Source organism: Canis lupus, chromosome 11, assembly GCF_003254725.2.
Source record: "Canis lupus dingo isolate Sandy chromosome 11, ASM325472v2, whole genome shotgun sequence".
NCBI classification, from domain to species: Eukaryota; Metazoa; Chordata; class Mammalia; order Carnivora; family Canidae; genus Canis; species Canis lupus.
Genome location: NC_064253.1, coordinates 54351031 through 54368792, shown reverse-complemented (window position 1 = coordinate 54368792; position 17762 = coordinate 54351031). Strand labels below are relative to the sequence as shown.

At 47.2% G+C, this 17762-nt stretch overlaps 1 protein-coding gene across 1 annotated transcript in view; it reads right to left on the bottom strand.

Moving 5' to 3' along the window:
• TMOD1 (tropomodulin 1) overlaps positions 1–17762 on the bottom strand; it is an 81049-nt gene that overhangs the window by 12468 nt on the left and 50819 nt on the right. Inside the window, exons 5-8 of the mRNA XM_025433415.3 lie at positions 14165–14254; positions 12900–13030; positions 11120–11227; positions 5810–5953 (exon numbers count right to left, since the gene is read on the bottom strand). Coding sequence (XP_025289200.1) covers positions 5810–5953; positions 11120–11227; positions 12900–13030; positions 14165–14254 — 473 coding nt within the window. The remainder of the gene's footprint in view (positions 1–5809; positions 5954–11119; positions 11228–12899; positions 13031–14164; positions 14255–17762) is intronic.

Below are 17762 nucleotides of genomic sequence, written 5' to 3'. Positions count from 1 at the left end.
AGTTATGGGAGGTAATTTGTTACACAGCTATAGATAACTGATATACTAACAGACGATGCTGAACAAAAAAAGCCAGACACAAAACAGCACATACATAAGAGCAGACAAAACTCATCTATGGTGATAGAAATCAAGACATGATTGCTTTTGGAAGGTATTAATTGGGAGGAGGGATATGGGACGCTGGAAATGTCCTATATCTTAATCTTGGTGTTTACCCAGGTGTGTACGTGTGCATATATATGTAATATACTACATTATTATATAATAATATACCACATAAGTCCATATATAAATATATAATATAAATCCATTAATCTGTCCACTTACGATGTGTTTGTTACTCTATGGAAGTTACACTTTAATAAGAAATAAACATAAGTAGGAAAGGGAACAGGGATGAGAGGAAGGAGATAAAAGTTGTTTCCTGCACCAGCTAGAATCTCACAGAGGTCAGTGCCCCCCTCCCCCTCCACCGACTGGTCTAATTAACAGTAGGAATATCAGGGCATCTGGGTGGCTCAGTTGATTAAGCATTTGACTCTTGATTTTGGCTCAGGTCATGATCTCAGGGTTGTGAGATTGAGCCCTACGTCAGGCTCTGCACCGGGTGTGCAACCTGCTTAGGATTCTCTCCCCGCATCTCCCTCTGCCCCTCTCCACCCCCTCTCTAAAAAAAAAAAAAAAAAAAAAAAAAAAAAAAAAAAAAAAAAAAACCTCAAGCAACAACAACAACAATAAACCAACAGCAGTATCGCCTCCTCCTTATTGAGAGAAGACACATGCCAGGTACTCCTTAAGGATCAACATATTAAAGCCTCTAACAACCCCGTTGCACCAGTATGTGAATCCTTCCCATTTTAGAGGTGAGGAGACTGAGGCATGGGTACATTAAGTGGCCCCTCCCCACCATTACACAGCAAGATTACAACAAAGCGGAGGCTTAGCTTGGACTCAATCCTCGTATGACTTCAAGTGTCAGAGATTTGGAGACAGGTTATCCCTGGGTCAGCCTGTCTCCTGTCTGGAAAGCTTTTGGCTTTTCAGAACAGAGTGCGGCTTTCACTGGGGATTGGACATGGATCCAAGATGGTTGTTGTTACCAATCTTTAGTCTTTTTTTTTTTTTTAAGGTTTTGTTTATTTATTCATGAGAGACACAGAGAGAAGCAGAGACATAGGCAGAAAGAGAAGCAGGCTCCCTGTGGGGAGCCCAATGCGGGACTCGATCCCAGGACCCTGAGAACACAACCGGAGTGAAGGCAACATTCAACCACTGAGCCACCCAGGCACCCCACCAATCTTTATTCTGATTCATGCTGAGTAAGAAAAGGATTTTCTTGACATCATATTGTTGTTCTCTAATTTCCACGGACTCTATCTCATTTTTCCCTGAGAAGTGAGGTCACTGAAAGACTGTACTTGGCATTTCAAGGAACGGACAGTGAGGCAGGCCTGTCCTCTCTTGGATCCTGGATGTTTCTGGGCAGAATTACTTCAATGCAGACAGAGACAGACACAAAAATTATGCACAAGCCAAGAACCGCTGCTTAGAAGCTATTGAATATATAAGGAACAAAAAGCAGGGAACATGTTTGGTGGTGAAGTTTTGCTTGTTTTGGTTTCCCTTTTTTTTTTTTGCAAAACCAAAAGCTATACTCAGCCTCATTTAAAAAAAATTTTAACCAGCTGCCATGAATCTAAAATTAAGGGGGTCATCCTGTGTGAAAACCTTCAGGATCCTATTCCAGCGTGGCTTTTGTTTTCTCTCTAAACTGACTTGCACTAGAAAAATAATCCAATCTGGGTAAACAAGGAAATGCAATCCGCTTCCTTTAGCTTCTTTTCAAAATACAAAGCATATCCTCACTGTCAAATATTGGAGTGAAATGTGAGAAATCCGGCTGATATGCCCTAGACACGGCATGTGACTTCATCTGGGTGGGGGTCCTGTTTTCAGGCCTGTCTGCACTGAAGGGCAGGGGGTACCCTGTGCTCTGAGGTTCTGGAAGGGGCCCTGCTGGGGGTGGCTTTGGTGGGAGTGAGGAGGGCCAATCCAGAGGGCCAGAGATCACCACTTGGATTTGGCCAATTGGGGATGGAGAGGGCTGGCAGGCTCTGCGAATGCAGTGCCCGCCCCTGGAGGCTGAGGGCCTCTCCTGTCCACCCACAAATGCAGCCTGTCTGGAAGGCGGGACACCTCAGTTCTGGCCCAGCGCTGGCCCTAACTTGATCCGTGACCTCAGCAGGTCCCATCCCTTCTTTGATCCTCAGTTTTCCCACCTGCAAAAGGAGGGCAGGACTAGACATTTTCTTGAAGCCCTCGGCTCTGGGTCCTGGCCTCTTTCCCCCCTCCCCCCCCCCCACCTCCCTGCTGGCTCAGGGCCACTTGAGGCAGAGCAGGCCATGGCCTGGAGATAAAGAGAGATGACTGGGTAAACAAACAGCCCCAGGATCCTGGTTCTCGGACTTGGGTCTTCAGCTGGCCAGCCAGGCTCCTGTCACCCCATAGAACTCCTCAAGTCCCTTTCTCCTTTGTTGGCCGTATAAGGAAGAAGGAGGACAGAGGCTCCCTAATGCAGGTTACAGTCCCAAGGGCTGAGGGGAAAGCAGCAGCCTCTGAGGACCTTGGTGACTAACCAGGAATGAGGAATAAATCAAATGCCACTCATCACCTCCTCTTTGGCCCACCCCTGAGTCCAGAGCTGGGGCACCAAAGGAGAGATGCACTGTGAGAGGCCCTGGTAGCTTTCCCTAGACTCTAGGCCTGTGGGAGCGCTGCCCCATGGGTCCCCCCCATCTGGGTGGTCACAGTCCCCTGCTGGTCTCCTAGGCCCTGGACCCTGCCTTCAATCCTCTCCTATCCAGCTGGGAATCATCTTCCCAGAACAGCCCACAGCCCACTTTCACTCCACCTACCCATTCAGAGCCTTCAGATTCCCAGTTCCCTTTCTGGCTTCTTCCAGGGGATGGGCTTCATAGCTTTCCCCTCTCCTTCTTTTTTGTTCATATGGTTCATTGCACTTGAGATGCCACAGCCTCCACTTCACTCTCTGAGATACTCTCCATCCTAGGAGTTTTCAAACTCCACCACCTCCAAGAAGCCCTTCATGATGCCTGCTGCTGACTGAGATTGCTTCCCCAAAGGCCCACCATCTGTGGCTTGCTGAAGCACCTGGATGGATCAGTGATCATTCCTGTACCTGGCTGCCTTCCCTTCTAGCGTGGGACTGCTGGAGGGCAGAGCCAGAGCCTCTTTCTCACAAAGCCTATCATAGTGCTGGGGTTCAGTCAGCACTCATCAAAGGATGAGATAAACCAAAAAAAAAAAGAGGCTCCCAGGATGGTGGGGGGAGGTGACTTGTGCTCCAGCTTCACACCAAGTGAAAGGGACCAGCAAAGAAGCCAAGTAAAGCCCACTCAAACCTTCAGTAGGAGTCAAGAGCCCAGAGAGGCACAGTTCATGGACTGTGGAGTCACATCAACCTGGGTTCCAATCTTGCCTCTGTCACTTACTCACTGTGTGACCATGGGCAGGTTACAGAGCCTGCCCAGGCCTGAGTGTCCTCATTAGCAACACAGAGGTGGGTTGTAATACCCACTCACAAAGAGTCTTTGAGAGCATTAAAGGAGATAATGGATACATGGTACCTCCTCAGTAAATTAACTCTTAGGATACTGTGAACTCTCTAGGTCACCTTCAGAGTAATTATAAAAGTTCACAACCTCATAGTTTACATCTCTCATCTCCTTAGAAGTAGAGGTTCTTACTATCCCCATTTTGAAAGTGAGGGAACTGAGGCTCAGGGAAGTGAATTCTCACGCCAGGGTGTTCAGTGAGAGTGAGGGTGCCGGTCAGACCTGGCAGTGTCTCTGGGCGCAGCAAGCTCGGACAGCAGTGAGAGGGAAGGTAAGCAGCTCGGTCTCTGCCAGCTGTCATCACAATGACCTGAGGCCGGTGCTCTGGGTCACTTTTGGCCAACATTCTGCCCCAGGAGTCAGGTTTCAGCTGACGCTGGGTAGACCCTGACTCCCTGCCCAGTCCAGGCTTGGAGTCACATGAATAGCCAATCCCAGGCCTTGGCCCAGGGCTGCTGCTAAGCCTGCTGCATGCCTTCTTTCCAGCTGACCTGCCCCTCCTGCCTGCAATAAAGCAGGATCAGCAGCCACAGAAAGAGTGATAGTGGGGAGGGGCTGGAGATGGGTGATGCAGCAGCAGGCCACTGGCATGAGAGAGATGCAGGAGTCCAGTGCAGCAAATTCACATGACAAGGCTGCTGCAGACTTGTGGGGCCCCTTTATATGAATTAGAAAAAAGTATCTTCTCTGGGTAAACAAGCTGTCTACTATCTCTTGGATAGTAGAGTGTGGGTTGGATTTTGCCATCTTGCCCCTTGTGCAGTGAACAACATTCACAACCACCCAGGGTAGCCCCGCTTACCATGCACCACTGAGAGGCCAAGTTCTGAGCTGGGCACTGAAATAAAGAGATGGCCCAAATACAGCACCAGCACCAGCATCTGAGAAGTTCATGGAAAGCTGAAGTGCTAGGAGAACATGGGGAGGATCACTTAATTCCCTCTGGGGAGAAGGTTAGAGGCCCTAAGGTAGGTCGTTGGAAGAAAGTAGCAATATGGAGGCTCTCAGAAAAAAAAAAAAATGAATTTGTAGTGTTTGTCAATTTCCATAGTGTAAATGTTCCCACCAGGAATGACTTCAAGGTACCACTGTGCCATCACTGAAGTGGAGTTGAGGAGAGATGCCTACGATCAGTCTAGTTCCAGAACAACTGCCATTTACAATTTCGTTAAATTTGTTTCTCATCTTTTTTTCCCCATGCACTCATTTATATGACCATTCAACAAACATTTCCAGGTAGGAAAATAAAAGTTCCCTATCCAGAGGACATAAAGAATAAAGTATTTTAACATCAAAAGCAATGTGGCGTCATGGAAAGTGTGGGTTTTGGAGTCACAGAGACCTGGATTTGAATCCTGCTTCCCAAAGTGCTAAGTGGTTGACACTGGGAAAGTTGCTTGTCTTAGCCTGTCGGGGCTCCTTCTCCTCTGTAGACTGGGTCAGATAAGACCCACATCCTGCAGGGTTTTGGGGAAGGTCAGAGATGATGTGTGTAAGATACATCACACCGAGCCCAGCCCACAATTGGACCTTTAACACATGCAACATGTAAGACATCGTAACCGGCATCATCTTAGAAAGTCAGAAGTGAAAGAGTTGCCCTGATACTAAATGACTGAACCATGGAAGTTACAGAGAAATTGTAATCCCATAAACGTAAAGGCCAAACTAGTATTGGCCCAGAGAATAAACTCGATGGTAAGGAGACTCAAAAGCCCACTGAGTAGGGTGGGAGTGGGGGTGTTTGAAGAAAACAGGGATATTCAGCCTGGTGGGGAAGACTCCAGTGGTTTATAAGAACTGTGCCCCAGATGTGTCCCATGTGCAGCAGAGAACAGAATTAAGGCCAATAAACATGCTTGCAGGAAGCTGATTTCTCCTGGACGTGGGAGGGATGTTCTCACTAAGGACTGTAGGGGTGATCTTGCTAAGCAGTGAGCTCCCATCACTAGGAGTATGCAAGCAGAAGCTGGCAGGGCACTTGATGGGCATGGTGCAGAAGGAAGATGAGCATGGTGGAAGGTGTGAACCAGCGACCTTTGGGGTGCCTGTAAGCTGGGCCTTGGATCTGCGCCATCCAGCAGCATCTACCCATCTGTCAGTACAAGGGCAAGTGCAGCACCGTGAGCATCATGTAGTGAGGGACACAAAGAGACCTTTGTCCATCTTACCTGGTTATCGATTTTCAGTTCCACTAGAGAAGTGTTGTAGGGGAGAGCCTCCACCAGGCGCAGGATCCCAGCCCCGGAAATGAAGTTGGATTCCACGTTCAGCGTCTTCAACACCTTGTTTACCTTGAGCATCTCCGCAAGGGCCTTGAAACGCAGGAGCAAAGCAAAGGTACCCATGAGTCATCCTGAGCAAGGCTGGAGTCTCTCTGGAGTAGAACCTAAAATACTGATAGGGCCTTACTGGGAGTGAGAGTCCCTTGCACACTCGTGCTTCTCAAGCCAGGGACCAGGCGAGATGATCTCTACAACCTCCTTCACGAAGCACGACTCCCATGTCTCTGCTCCCCTTTGACACGCCATGGCTCCTGAACCCCTCACTTGAGAATTCCACACTCCTTAGTCTGCAGCAGCCTCTACTACCTGCTTCTCCTCCCTTGCTCAGCCTCAAGGCTCACTGCTCCCTTACAGTGGGGCTGATCTTAGCTTCCCTGTGCATGCCTGGTGCTCTCCCACTGCTTTGCCTTTGCTCATCCTGTCCCTGCCACCTGGGGTGCCCTTTCCTTTCTACTTCACTTGTCCAAACCCTGCCTGTCCTTCAAGGCCATTCTCAATTCCTCTCCAGGAGCCTTTATATGGATGGCCCCAGCGAGTTATGGCTTGCCCTCTTGTACTTCATAGAATTTATCCATAGCCTCCCTCATGGAACTTGTATTCCTCTGTTCAGAGTTGTTTTCATACTGGTGTTGTCTCTGCCATCAGACTATATACTCTCAGTAGGATGAAAAAGGCACCTTATTCATCCCACGGTGCCCACATGCTCAGCACACAGTAGGACATCAGTCAGTGTTCACTGAGGGATGAGTGGAGTCCCTACCTCCCTATGTGCCCTCCACTTGTCGCTTCTCTTTCCCTGTTGGAACTCCATGGAGTCATTGTTCTCCTCTGAGCAGCAGAGAGCAAAGAAGGACGCCTGGGAAACCACCCCACTGGGCAAGTGACCAGGGCAAATGGGAGGAGAGGAGCTCAGGTGGCCCCCAGCACGTTTTGGAGGAATTCAGCCAGGGGGTGTAGATGACAATCAGAGCCTCTGAAGGAAATGAGGTAATTAGCAGTTGGTGGAAACGATGTGTCATGGAGGAAAGGGGACACCAGCAGCTGATAAACCAGGATGTACCATCAGTGGGCCCTGGTTGTCTGAAATGACTCTCTGAGCCAGGAACACCCTTCCTATCATCCCTGCTGGCTGAAACCCTACACAAGTTCAGCTCCCAGAAAGTCTTCCTTGTTGAAATCATCCTTTCCTCCTTCTCCTGCTTCCATGTGCCCCCAGGAGGGCATGTCAGCTTTCTCTGTGACCCTGAGGAGATTGGACACTCCTGAGAAAAGGGCCCTAGGCTGTGTTCTTTCCACAGCATCTCTCTCGCTCTCCAGAAAAGGCCTGTCTGGGTCTGATAATAAAAATATTTAATAACTGCTGGGCAAGTGCACCAGGCCAATGCAAGTGGACCTACTGTGGCTGAGCAGGTCCTGGAGGCCCTGTCATGCCAGGTGTCAACTCTTTTCTGGATTATGAGAGGAATGAGGGTGCAGGGAGAAGAGCTGGGGTAGGGAGCAGGGGCATTTACAGAGCTTTTCATTCATATGTGGAATTGAAGAAATAAATGAACAATCAAAGAAAGAGACCAAACAAAAAAAAAAAAGACTCCTACTACAGAGAACAAACAGGTGGTTGCCAGAGGGGAGGCAGGTGGGTGCGATGGATGAAGTGGATAAGGAGGATTAAGAGCACACTTATCTTGATGAGCACTGAGAAAAGTATAGAAATATTGAATCATCATACTGAACACCTGAAACTATTATAACATTAATTATACTTCAACTAAAAATTAATTTGCTTTTAAAAAGAATTGATTGTGACTAAATAGACTTCAAAGTCAAGAGAGTTTTCAGGGATAAAGAAGGGCATTACAGAATGATAAAGGGGTCAATTCTCCAAAAAGACGTAACAATTCTTAATGTATATGTGCCTAACACCAGAGTGTCAAGCTATAAGAGGCAAAAGCTGATAGAACTGCAAGGAGAAAGATGAATCGCTGCTAGAGTTGGAGGTTTCAATAGTCCTCTATCAGAAATGGAAAGATCCAGAAGGCTGAAAATCAGTAAGGACATAATTGAACTCAACAACACCATCAATCAACTGGATAGAAGTGACATTTATAGGCTACTTTATCCTACAGCAGCAGAATACACATTCTTTTTATGTTCACATGGAACATTCACCAGATATATCACATTCTGGGCCATGATACACATTTTAACATTTAAAAGAACAGAAATCATACATCTGCTCTCAGAACTGAGTGGAATTGAACTAGAAATCGGTAACAGAAAGATAACTTTGAAAATCCCCAAATATGTGGTGAATAAACAATATATTTCGAAGTAACACATAGGACAAAAAAGAAACTTTAAGATAAAGTTTTTGAACTAAATAAAAATGAAAACTTCTTTAGATTTGTTGGATGTAGTAAAAGTAGTGCTTAGAGGGAAATACCTCATATTTAATGCATATATCAAAAAAGAAGAAAAATCTAAATTCAATAATCTAAGTTTCCATTTTAGAAAACTAGAAAAAGAAGAGCAAATTAAATCCAAAGTAAGCAGAAGAACATAAATAAGAATTAGAACAGAAATCAATGAGGCTGAAAACGGAAAATCAATAGAGAGAATCAATGAAGTGAAAAGCTGATTCTTTGAAAAGATCAATAAGATTGATAAGCCTCAAGCCAGTCTAAGAAGAGAGAGAGAGAGAACATAAATTACTAATATCAGAAATGAAAGAGGCCCATTACTACAGATCCCATGGAAATTGAAAGGATAATAAAGGGGTCCTATGAACAACTCTTAATGCCCACAAAATATGATAACCTGAATGAAATGGGTCAATTCTTTGAAAGACATCATTTGCCAAAGCTCACATAAGAATAAACAATTTGAATAGACCTTTATTTATTAAAGAAATAGAATCAATAATTAATAACCTTCCAAAATAGAAAGCACCAGGCCCACATGGTGAATTGTACCAAATATAAAAGAAGAAATGATACCAATTCTCCACAATCTCTTTCAGAGAATGGAAGCAGAGAGACTACTTCCTAACTCATTCTATGGGGTCAGCATTATCCTAATAACAAAACCAAACAAAGACATTACAGGAAAACTACAGACCACTATCTCTCATGAACATGGATGCAAAAATTCTCAAAAACATAGAAAATTGAATCCAACAATGTATAAAAAGGTTATATATCATGAAAAGTAGGATTTATCCCAGGTATGTAAAGCTGGTTCAACATTTGAAAATCAATTAAGGAACCCATCATGTCAACAGGCTAAAAAAGAAAAGTCACATGGTCATATCAATAGATATAGAAAAAGCATTTGACAAAATCCAACACCCGTTCATAATAAAAACTCACAGTAAATTAGAAATAAATGGAACTTCTTCAACTCGGTAAAGAATATCTTCAAAAAACCTACAGTTAACATCATGCTTAATGGTAAGAAGCTTGAAATGTTATTACTAAGATTAGGTACAAGGCAAAGATGAACCCACTCACCACTCCTTTTCAACACCAGAATAGAAGTTCTAGCTAATGCAATAAGGCAGGAAAAGAAAATAAAATGTATATCTATTGGGAAGGAAGAAATAAAACTCTCTTTGTTTGCAGCTGATATTATTGTCTCTGTAGAAAATCTGAAAGAATTGACAAAAAAAAAAAAACCCTCTTGAAACTAACAAATGATTATAGCAAGGTTGCAGGATACAAGGTTGATATGCAAAAATTAATCACATTCCTATATTCCAGCAAAGAACAAGAGGAATAGTAAATTAAAAACATAATACCATTTATATTAGTACCTTCAAAAGTGAAATACTCAGGTATAAAGCTAACAAGACACGTTAGAAGTTATATGAGGAGAACTACAAAACTCTCGTGTATAAAAATCAAAGAACTAAATAAATTGATATTCCATAGTCATGGACAAGAAGACTCAATATGTCAAGATACCAGTTCTTTCCCACTTCATCTACAAGTTCAATGCAACCCCAGTCAAAATTTCTGCAAGTTATTTTGTATATCTTAAAAAAATGATTGCTACTAAATGATGAATTACCATCTTTGGTAAGCTAATTCTCACACTTTTAACCCACTATTAGTGTTGTAATAATCACACTATACTGTCAGCCTTTAGACGTCTGCATGGCCAGGTAGACCATTATGATCATGAAAGTGGGAGCTATGATGGTCAGTCACTGCTGTATTCTCAGAGCCTAATTCAGTGTTGGACACAGACTCTCAATAAATATGTTTGAATATTTAGAAAAAAGAATGGGTAGCTACTTTATAAGAAGTACAATTTGATCAGCTATATCTTTAAGACTTGGGTGAAAAATAAGTAAAATTGATCATCAGGACCCGCTGATTAAGATGATGATTTTAGATACAGAGAAACTGAAGCCCAAGGAGGGGCAGGTCTTGTCCAAATGTGATATGTCAAGTGGAGACAGATCTGCTTAAAGTCAACAGGACTTGCAGTTAAATCTTAGCTCCAGGGGCACCTGGGTGGCTCAGTGGCTGAGCATCTGCCTTTAGCTCAGGCTGTGATCCTGGGGTCCTGGGATCGAGTCCCGCATCGGATTCCCCGCAGGGAGCCCACTTCTCCCTCTGCCTATGTCTCTGCCTCTCTCTGTGTGTCTCTCATGAATAAATAAGTCTTTAAAAAATCTTAGCTCCATCTCTCACTTGCTGTGCAACTTTGGATAAAGCAAAGCGTCTGAACTCCCTGCATCTGCGAAGTGGGGAGACCTGCACCTCTGAGATCAGGGCTGATTGTGGATATCGACTAGGCTAATGTACAGATGCTGCCTGGATAATGGCCATTGTGTTCACATCCTCTTCTGGCTCCTGGCCCACTGCTTTTCACATCACACAGGGCTCTTCCTCAGTGGGGATCGGCCAGTCCTGAGGCCACAGCATCAATCCTTCTGTTTTTTTTTTTTAAGATTTTATTTATTTATTCATGACAGACACCGAGAGAGAGAGAGAGCTGGGGGGGGGGGGCAGAGACACAGGCAGAGGGAGAAGCAGGCTCTATGCAGGGAGCCCGACGTGGGACTCGATCCCAGGTCTCCAGGATCATACCCCGGGCTGAAGGCGGCGCCAAACCGCTGGGCCATCAGGGCTGCCCAATCCTTCTGTTTCTATGCCCCCCACTCTCAATGCGGCAGAACTGAAAGGTACATACATACGCCACAGGATCATTGCTCCGTGTTCCCACAATGCTGAACTTCTTCACATATGAGTTCTCTTTCAGGGCTTCTGCATATGCCTTGAGAGTGGGTATGGGGATGTTCTGCAGAGAGAAAGACAGGCGGTGACAAGCAGCCCCGACCAGGGTCAGGCTGGGCAGACAGATGGGGCAATAATACTCTCACACATGTGGCCTAGTTCCTAGCAGGTCTCTGACCAAATAGCTGAATGGGCAAAGCGTCCTGGCTTTGCCCTATATGGTTGATACCTGGAGAGAACTTTCTGGTAAACAGATTGAGACAATCCTCCCTGAAAATTTCAGGTAGGACCCACAACTATCTGTGCAGGTAGAGACCAGAAAAAGAAAAATCAAGGCAGAGGATGCAGAGGAATGTCGTGCCAAGAGCTCATGACTGGGGTGTGGGAGTGGGCAGGGTCTCAGCCTCTGCCTGGACAACGTTTCTGACTCACTCTGTGACTCTGAGGGAAGTCTCTGCCTCTCTCTGGGCCTGTTTCTGGAAAACCAAGGTGGGGGCCTGGGCACTGCACGGGATGATCTCTGGGAGACATCTGTCCCAGCGGGGCTCAGATGTGCTGCACATCAGAGACTCCCAGGGAACTTTTATCAAATGCTGAGGCGTGGGTCTGAACCAGACCAATGAAATCAAAATCTCAGGGGAGAGGGTGTTGGCATAGATTTCTTAACCTTCCCAGGTGAAAACCAGTGAACTAGTCCAACTTTCTTATGTGCAGAGGCCTGGAGAGGGACGAGCCTGTGGCCCCACAGTGAAGGCGCACAGCCACGGCCAGGTTCCACGGCCCTGGACCGCTCCGAGCCAGTGTTCACTGCCAGGGTGCACAGTTCTGAACTGTGCCAGGGCCTCCCACTGGGCACACGGCAGACAATGGAGGCACCCGAGAGAAAACCTGGCTGTGTTTTCACGGATCTCTCATTTCAGAGCATCATGTTAGCTCCCTGTGGGAGCAGAGCCTGGGGAGGCCAGGTGGAGGAGAACACTGCAGGCGCGGGTTTCCAATCAGATTGTGCCATGGGGCTGGCAGCCACTTAAAAGAAAGTGGAGAAGAAAGGAAAGAGGAGCTGGGGAGTGGGGGGCCCCCTTCTTGTCTTACCCCGCACCCTCCCAGAACTAATCCTGCTGGCCTCTGAGCTGAGCAGGTGGGCAGGCAGCTGGTCCTGCTTCTGAATTCCTCCTGCAGCCTGTCCAGGGTAGGACTGCTTGTTCATCTGACCCTCCCCTGCCCTTGGTGGTCACACAGGACACATCCGACACATATGGGTCACAGCTCCCTGCCAGGGCTGCAGAATGAGTCTGACTATAGGTATGATAGAGCACTGATGGTTCAAGGGGTAGGGCCCTCCCAGGGCTGGGTTACCCCACATGCCTGCTGGGCACAGGCTTTTTCCAGCCTTGAGATCCCCTGCAGTCAGGTGTGTCTGACTTATGATTCTAGCTCAGAGAAGCTCACAGTGTTTTAAATAACAAGGCAGGTTTCCAGAATTGAAGCTGTGCTGGCCCATGGTGAACACCTGGGCTTGATGTCATTCCTCCAAAAGAAACCAAGGCTATAGGATGTGTTTGTTTACACTGCCCAGGCCTTTTGGAGGTTTTGCTCCTTTCCTGACCCAGAAGCACCCAGAACCCAAATAGGACCCTGTTCTCGCCATATGGCCAAGCCTGGGCGCCAGGCATCCGGGTGACACAGACATGGCTCCTCCACCCACCCCACGTGAAGTGAAATAAAAAGGACTTTACCCGGATATTGTTGAGGTTAACCTCCTCAAGTTTTGGGTCATTGTTCTTTATCCGCTCCAGGGTTTCCTCTACGTCTGTGGAGTTAGGCTCTTCATCGGGCACAGGCTTGTATTGTGTAGGTTTGATCACACCTACAGTGATGTGCAAAAGAGAGATGGCTCACAGAAACATGGGGACCTTTCCCTCCACACAAGAATGCTCTAGAAGGAAGGGGCGGCAGGGTTCAGGGACAAGAGAGGCTGCATTCCCCAGGGAGGGGGGCGTCCAGGAGGAGCTGTGCCCCAGGAGAAGCGCTGACTGCACCCCACCTGGGCTCTTCCTTTGCCATCCTGCAAGCACTGGGTGAATGACTTACACCTTCTGAACCTCTGTATCCTCATTTGTAAAGTGTGGACAGTCATTCTACCTCAGTGGGCTCGTGTGAGGATAAAATGAAGCCTGAACGTGAAAGAAACTTATAAACTTTCCAGAGAGAGTCGGGTCATTATTCTTCTGGCACCCTTCTGGAACTAAGGCCAACCTGCCAGCTTGGAATAATGCAGTGGAACAATTTAAAACAATGCAACACTGGCACGGGAAAGGACAAGGGGACTCATGGAACAAAAGAGGCACCAGGAGACAGACCCGTGTGGATGTGTCGAAATTCCTGATCATGATGGAGTGCCGAGCCAGCGGGCGAAAAGATGCACTTTGCAAAGAACAGTATTGTCACAGTGGGATAGCCAGTGAAAAAATGACCGTTCACTCTCATCTCACAGCACATACAAACACGGGCTCCAGGTGGAGGGAGAAGTTGCATACAAGAAGCAAACCTCTAAATTTTTAGAAGAAAATACAGGAGGATATATTTTTTATCGCCTTAGGATGGAGAAGTCCTGCATAAATAAGACATAAATCCCGGCAAAGGGAAAGGAAAAGATAGATTTGGCTACATAAAAATTTAAAACTTCTGCGGGGCACCTGGGTGGCTCAGCGGCTGAGCATCTGCCTTTGGCTCAGGTCGGGATCCTGGGGTCCTGGGAGCAAGTCCCGCATCGGGCTCCCTGCAGGGAGCCTGCTTCTCCTTCTGTCTATGTTTCTGCCTCTGTCTCTGTGTCTCTCATGAATAAATAAATAAAATCTTTAAAAATTTTCTTTTAAATGATCCAGAGAGCATGAGTGAGTAGAAGCAGCACGGGAAGCACAGGGATGCCTTCACTTCCAAAGCATTCTCGCTGGGGGCAGGGGTGGGGGGCCACCACTGGGGATCAGGGCCGTGTACTCACTGTTGAGTCCCTCCTTGTTCACAATGGAGCTGCTGCCCAAGGCCTGGTAGTACTGCTGGTTGCTCATGAGCGTGTGCATGCCCAGGATAGCTGCGGGGACAGGGGAAGGGCCTGTGACTCGTCTCACTCCGAAGAAGAGCCTCCTGAGCACGGACATTCGACACCCCAGGAATTTTTGCTCATGGAAATGGCAAGAAACACTCACACAATTCTAAATTTTATTTGATTTTTACTCTTGACTCTATTTATGTGACTGTCAAATCTCCAGCCCAGCTGAGACTTCTCTAATCCCAGCCTCAGACTCCTAGGTGTCCCCCAGTGTCCCCACTGGTGACATCCAGCCCAACTTGGCCAAAAGAAAACTCATCCTTCCCAGCAAGAGCCCCTTCCTTTGGATCACTTTCCATCTTGTCATCCTGCCTGTCCCCTCAGAATGGAATCTCAGTCACATGGCACCCCCTAGGTCCCCTTCCTCCTAAATGCTCTCATCCATTCCAGCTCCCACTTCATCACCTCTGTCCTGGTTGAGGCCCTACCATTTCGTGGCTCTATTATCACAGCTGTGTAATTACTGCTGTGCTGGCCCTGGTCTCTTCCTACCGTCCCCCCACCAGCATTCAGCACAGAGCAGCCAGAAAGATCTTTCTGGAAATGCAGATTTGACCACATCACTCCCGTGCTCAGTCAGGCTTTCATCCATTCGTTTGTTCAACATTTATTGAGTGCCCACATTATATGCCTGGCTCTGGGTGGAGTGGTGGTGGAGGGAGTAGGAGAATCGGGGGGAGTGGGGCTGTGGGTCGGAGGCAACAGGGAACAACAGAGTCTGTTGGGGGAGAGATACTAGGCAGGTACCCACACAATTGAAAACACAAGCACAGAATATTGGGTTATACAGGAAAAGTTCATTGTGTTCTGGGAGAAGAGAACAGAACTTGGGATGGGACAGATGAGTAGTGTTGGCCAAGTCAAGGGAAGGGATCCCAGTAGAACATTCTGGATAGGCAGATGGAAGGGTGGGTGGGAAAGCCCTCAAGCCCAGGGGTGGAAGCCTAGGGGGGAAGAGGAAACAAGATGGACAGAGCTGAGCTGGACATGTGGTGAACCGTAACACACCCCGACTCACTGAGCGCTTGCTCCAGGCCAGAGAATATGCTGTACATCAGTGATGCTCCGTTTGGCTGCACGCTGGAATCACTGGGGAAATCTTTTCAAACTTCTCATGCCCAGGCCTACCCCAGACCAATTAAACCACAGTCTCTAGGTGTAGGGCCAGCCATCTGACTTTTTCAAAGCTCCCTAGGTAGTTTGGGTGTGCAGCCAAGCTTGAAAACTGTCTGACACCATCCCCCTGAATCCTCACAACCACCTTTGGAGTAGATTTAATTCAAACGGGCAAATTCAGATCTTGCAGTATCTCCTAGGTTGACATAAGGAGTTTGTACATCTTTCCCTAGGTGTGGCCTGGAAGCCACTGGAGGCCTTAGCAGGGACAGAGATGGCCTGACTCAAATTCTGGGAGTGTTACTCTGGCTGTGTGTGGAGAATGGACTACAGAGGGAAAGAAGGACATGGGGACCGTGAGGCTTTGCAGCCACCTGCGGAGGAGGAGGCTAGCTCGTGACCCCAGAGCCTGGCTTCACCAGCCTTCCCTGAGGCGACTGCCTCCATGGCCTTGTCCCACACCCACATCCCTTCTGCTCCTGTGACACAAATGATCACACTCCTTAGACTCTCCTGCTTCTTCTGCCAACACTGTCCCCTCAACTGGTGATTCTCTCCCATTTGCCAAGTGTGCTGCTGAAATGCCCCCAGTAGGGTTGCTAGATTTAGCAAATAAAAACACAGGACACCCAGCTAAGTTGGAATTTCAATAAAGCAACAAACAGTATTTTAGTATAAGTGTGTTCCATTCAGTATTTGGGGATCTACTCATATTAAAAACTTACTCATTGTTTATCTGAAATTCAGATCCAGCTGAGCATCCTGTATTTGACCCAACAACTCTACCTTCCCATCCTTTAAGACTTGGAATAACACTTCCTTCAGAGAGGCTCCTGGATCCCTCGCCACCCTCTCTAGTTCTCCGAAGGCACCTGGCATCCTTATCATCACAGCACAGAGTCTACATAGTGTTAGAGATAGCTGGGTGCATGTGTGCTTCCTCTCCTGGACTTTGGTTTCCAGAGGTCGGGGAGGAATATTATCTCTCTTCTTCCTCCTCCAGAATACAGTATTTGGTAAATATTTGCTGATGGACTTCTTTTTTTCTTTTGTAATTCCCCTGGCCATTTCATTAGACATGGTTTCTAGTGAGGGGGACAACATGAGAGCCCTCGGTGATGAGTCAGGAGACCCAAGTTCCAGTCCTGACTGCACTCCTGATTCCGGGTGACCACACCCACCCCTCTCTGGGCTTCAGCCTCCTCTGTGCAATGAGGCAGGTAAGACAAGACCATTGGTTCTCTCGCCCAGCTGCACATACAAATCCCCCAGGAGCTTCAAGACACTCTTGGTGCTCCTCCTGGGCCAGCTGATCTGAATTCTGCAGATATATTTTTAATCTCCTTGCATGCTTTTGATGCTCAGTGGGGGCTGAGAACCACAGAATGAGACGATCTCAAAGCCCTTCTGTTTCTCACATTCTAGGAGTCTTCTCTGCTAAAATTAGACTCTCCTGCTCATCACTGAGGAGAACTGATAGAGAGAGAGGCAACTACATTTTTTAGAGCTCTCTGGGCTTTAATTTAGGCTGCTTCTCTGTGGGCAGTGGGGGCCAAGGTCTGAGTCAGCAGGGGGGTGGGGGCTGGCTCACTTGAAGCCCCCTTCTGCAGCTGGCTTTTTTGGCTTCTGCACGGGTGCAGGGGCGGGTGCTCATGGTGGTTCTGGGCTGCTGCTGGGACCCCAATTTGGAAGAAGAGTTTGGAAAGGTTGCTAAGAATCGTAGGAAAAAATGTAATCTCCTATGGCTGGCTGGTCTTGCTGACAAGGATAGAGAGGTAGGAGATGGCAAATGCATTTTGTGCTTGATGTCAGCTTCCTGTAATGGTCCACAAAGGGGGGCAGGAAGCTTACAAGGAAGTGCCAGAGGCCAGAGGAAAGAGACCAGGGCTCCAGGCTGCCCCTTGGCACCAATCTGCAGGGCAACCTTGTCCAGGGCCCTTCTACTTTTTGGACGTCAGTCTTCTCACCTAGAAAGGGGAGTATGTGTGAAAGCTAATCTCTTCCCCTCACATAGGACTTAATAGTCACACAGCATCTCATCTTTTTATCCGGTCTGATTTTTACAGCAAGCACCAGAGCAGGTGCTGTTGACACCCGCTTTTCCAGCAGGCTCCAGAGGGAAATGGTTTGTCAAAGCCTAGTCAGTGAGGACCCTCCTGGCTTCCTGAGTAAGTAGTCCTACCCACTCCTCCACAAATGAGGTCATCCGTAGTTCCAAAGCTCTAAAATGTTCCCTCCATATCAGAATTCTAAAGACAGACAATGTGGATTCTGGAAGGCAGTATATATGTCAATAGCAGTCCTCAGAAGATAAAAGAGAAGATTTTGCAGTTCAGAGGAAGTTAGGATTCAAGGAAGGAAGGGAGGAAAAAAG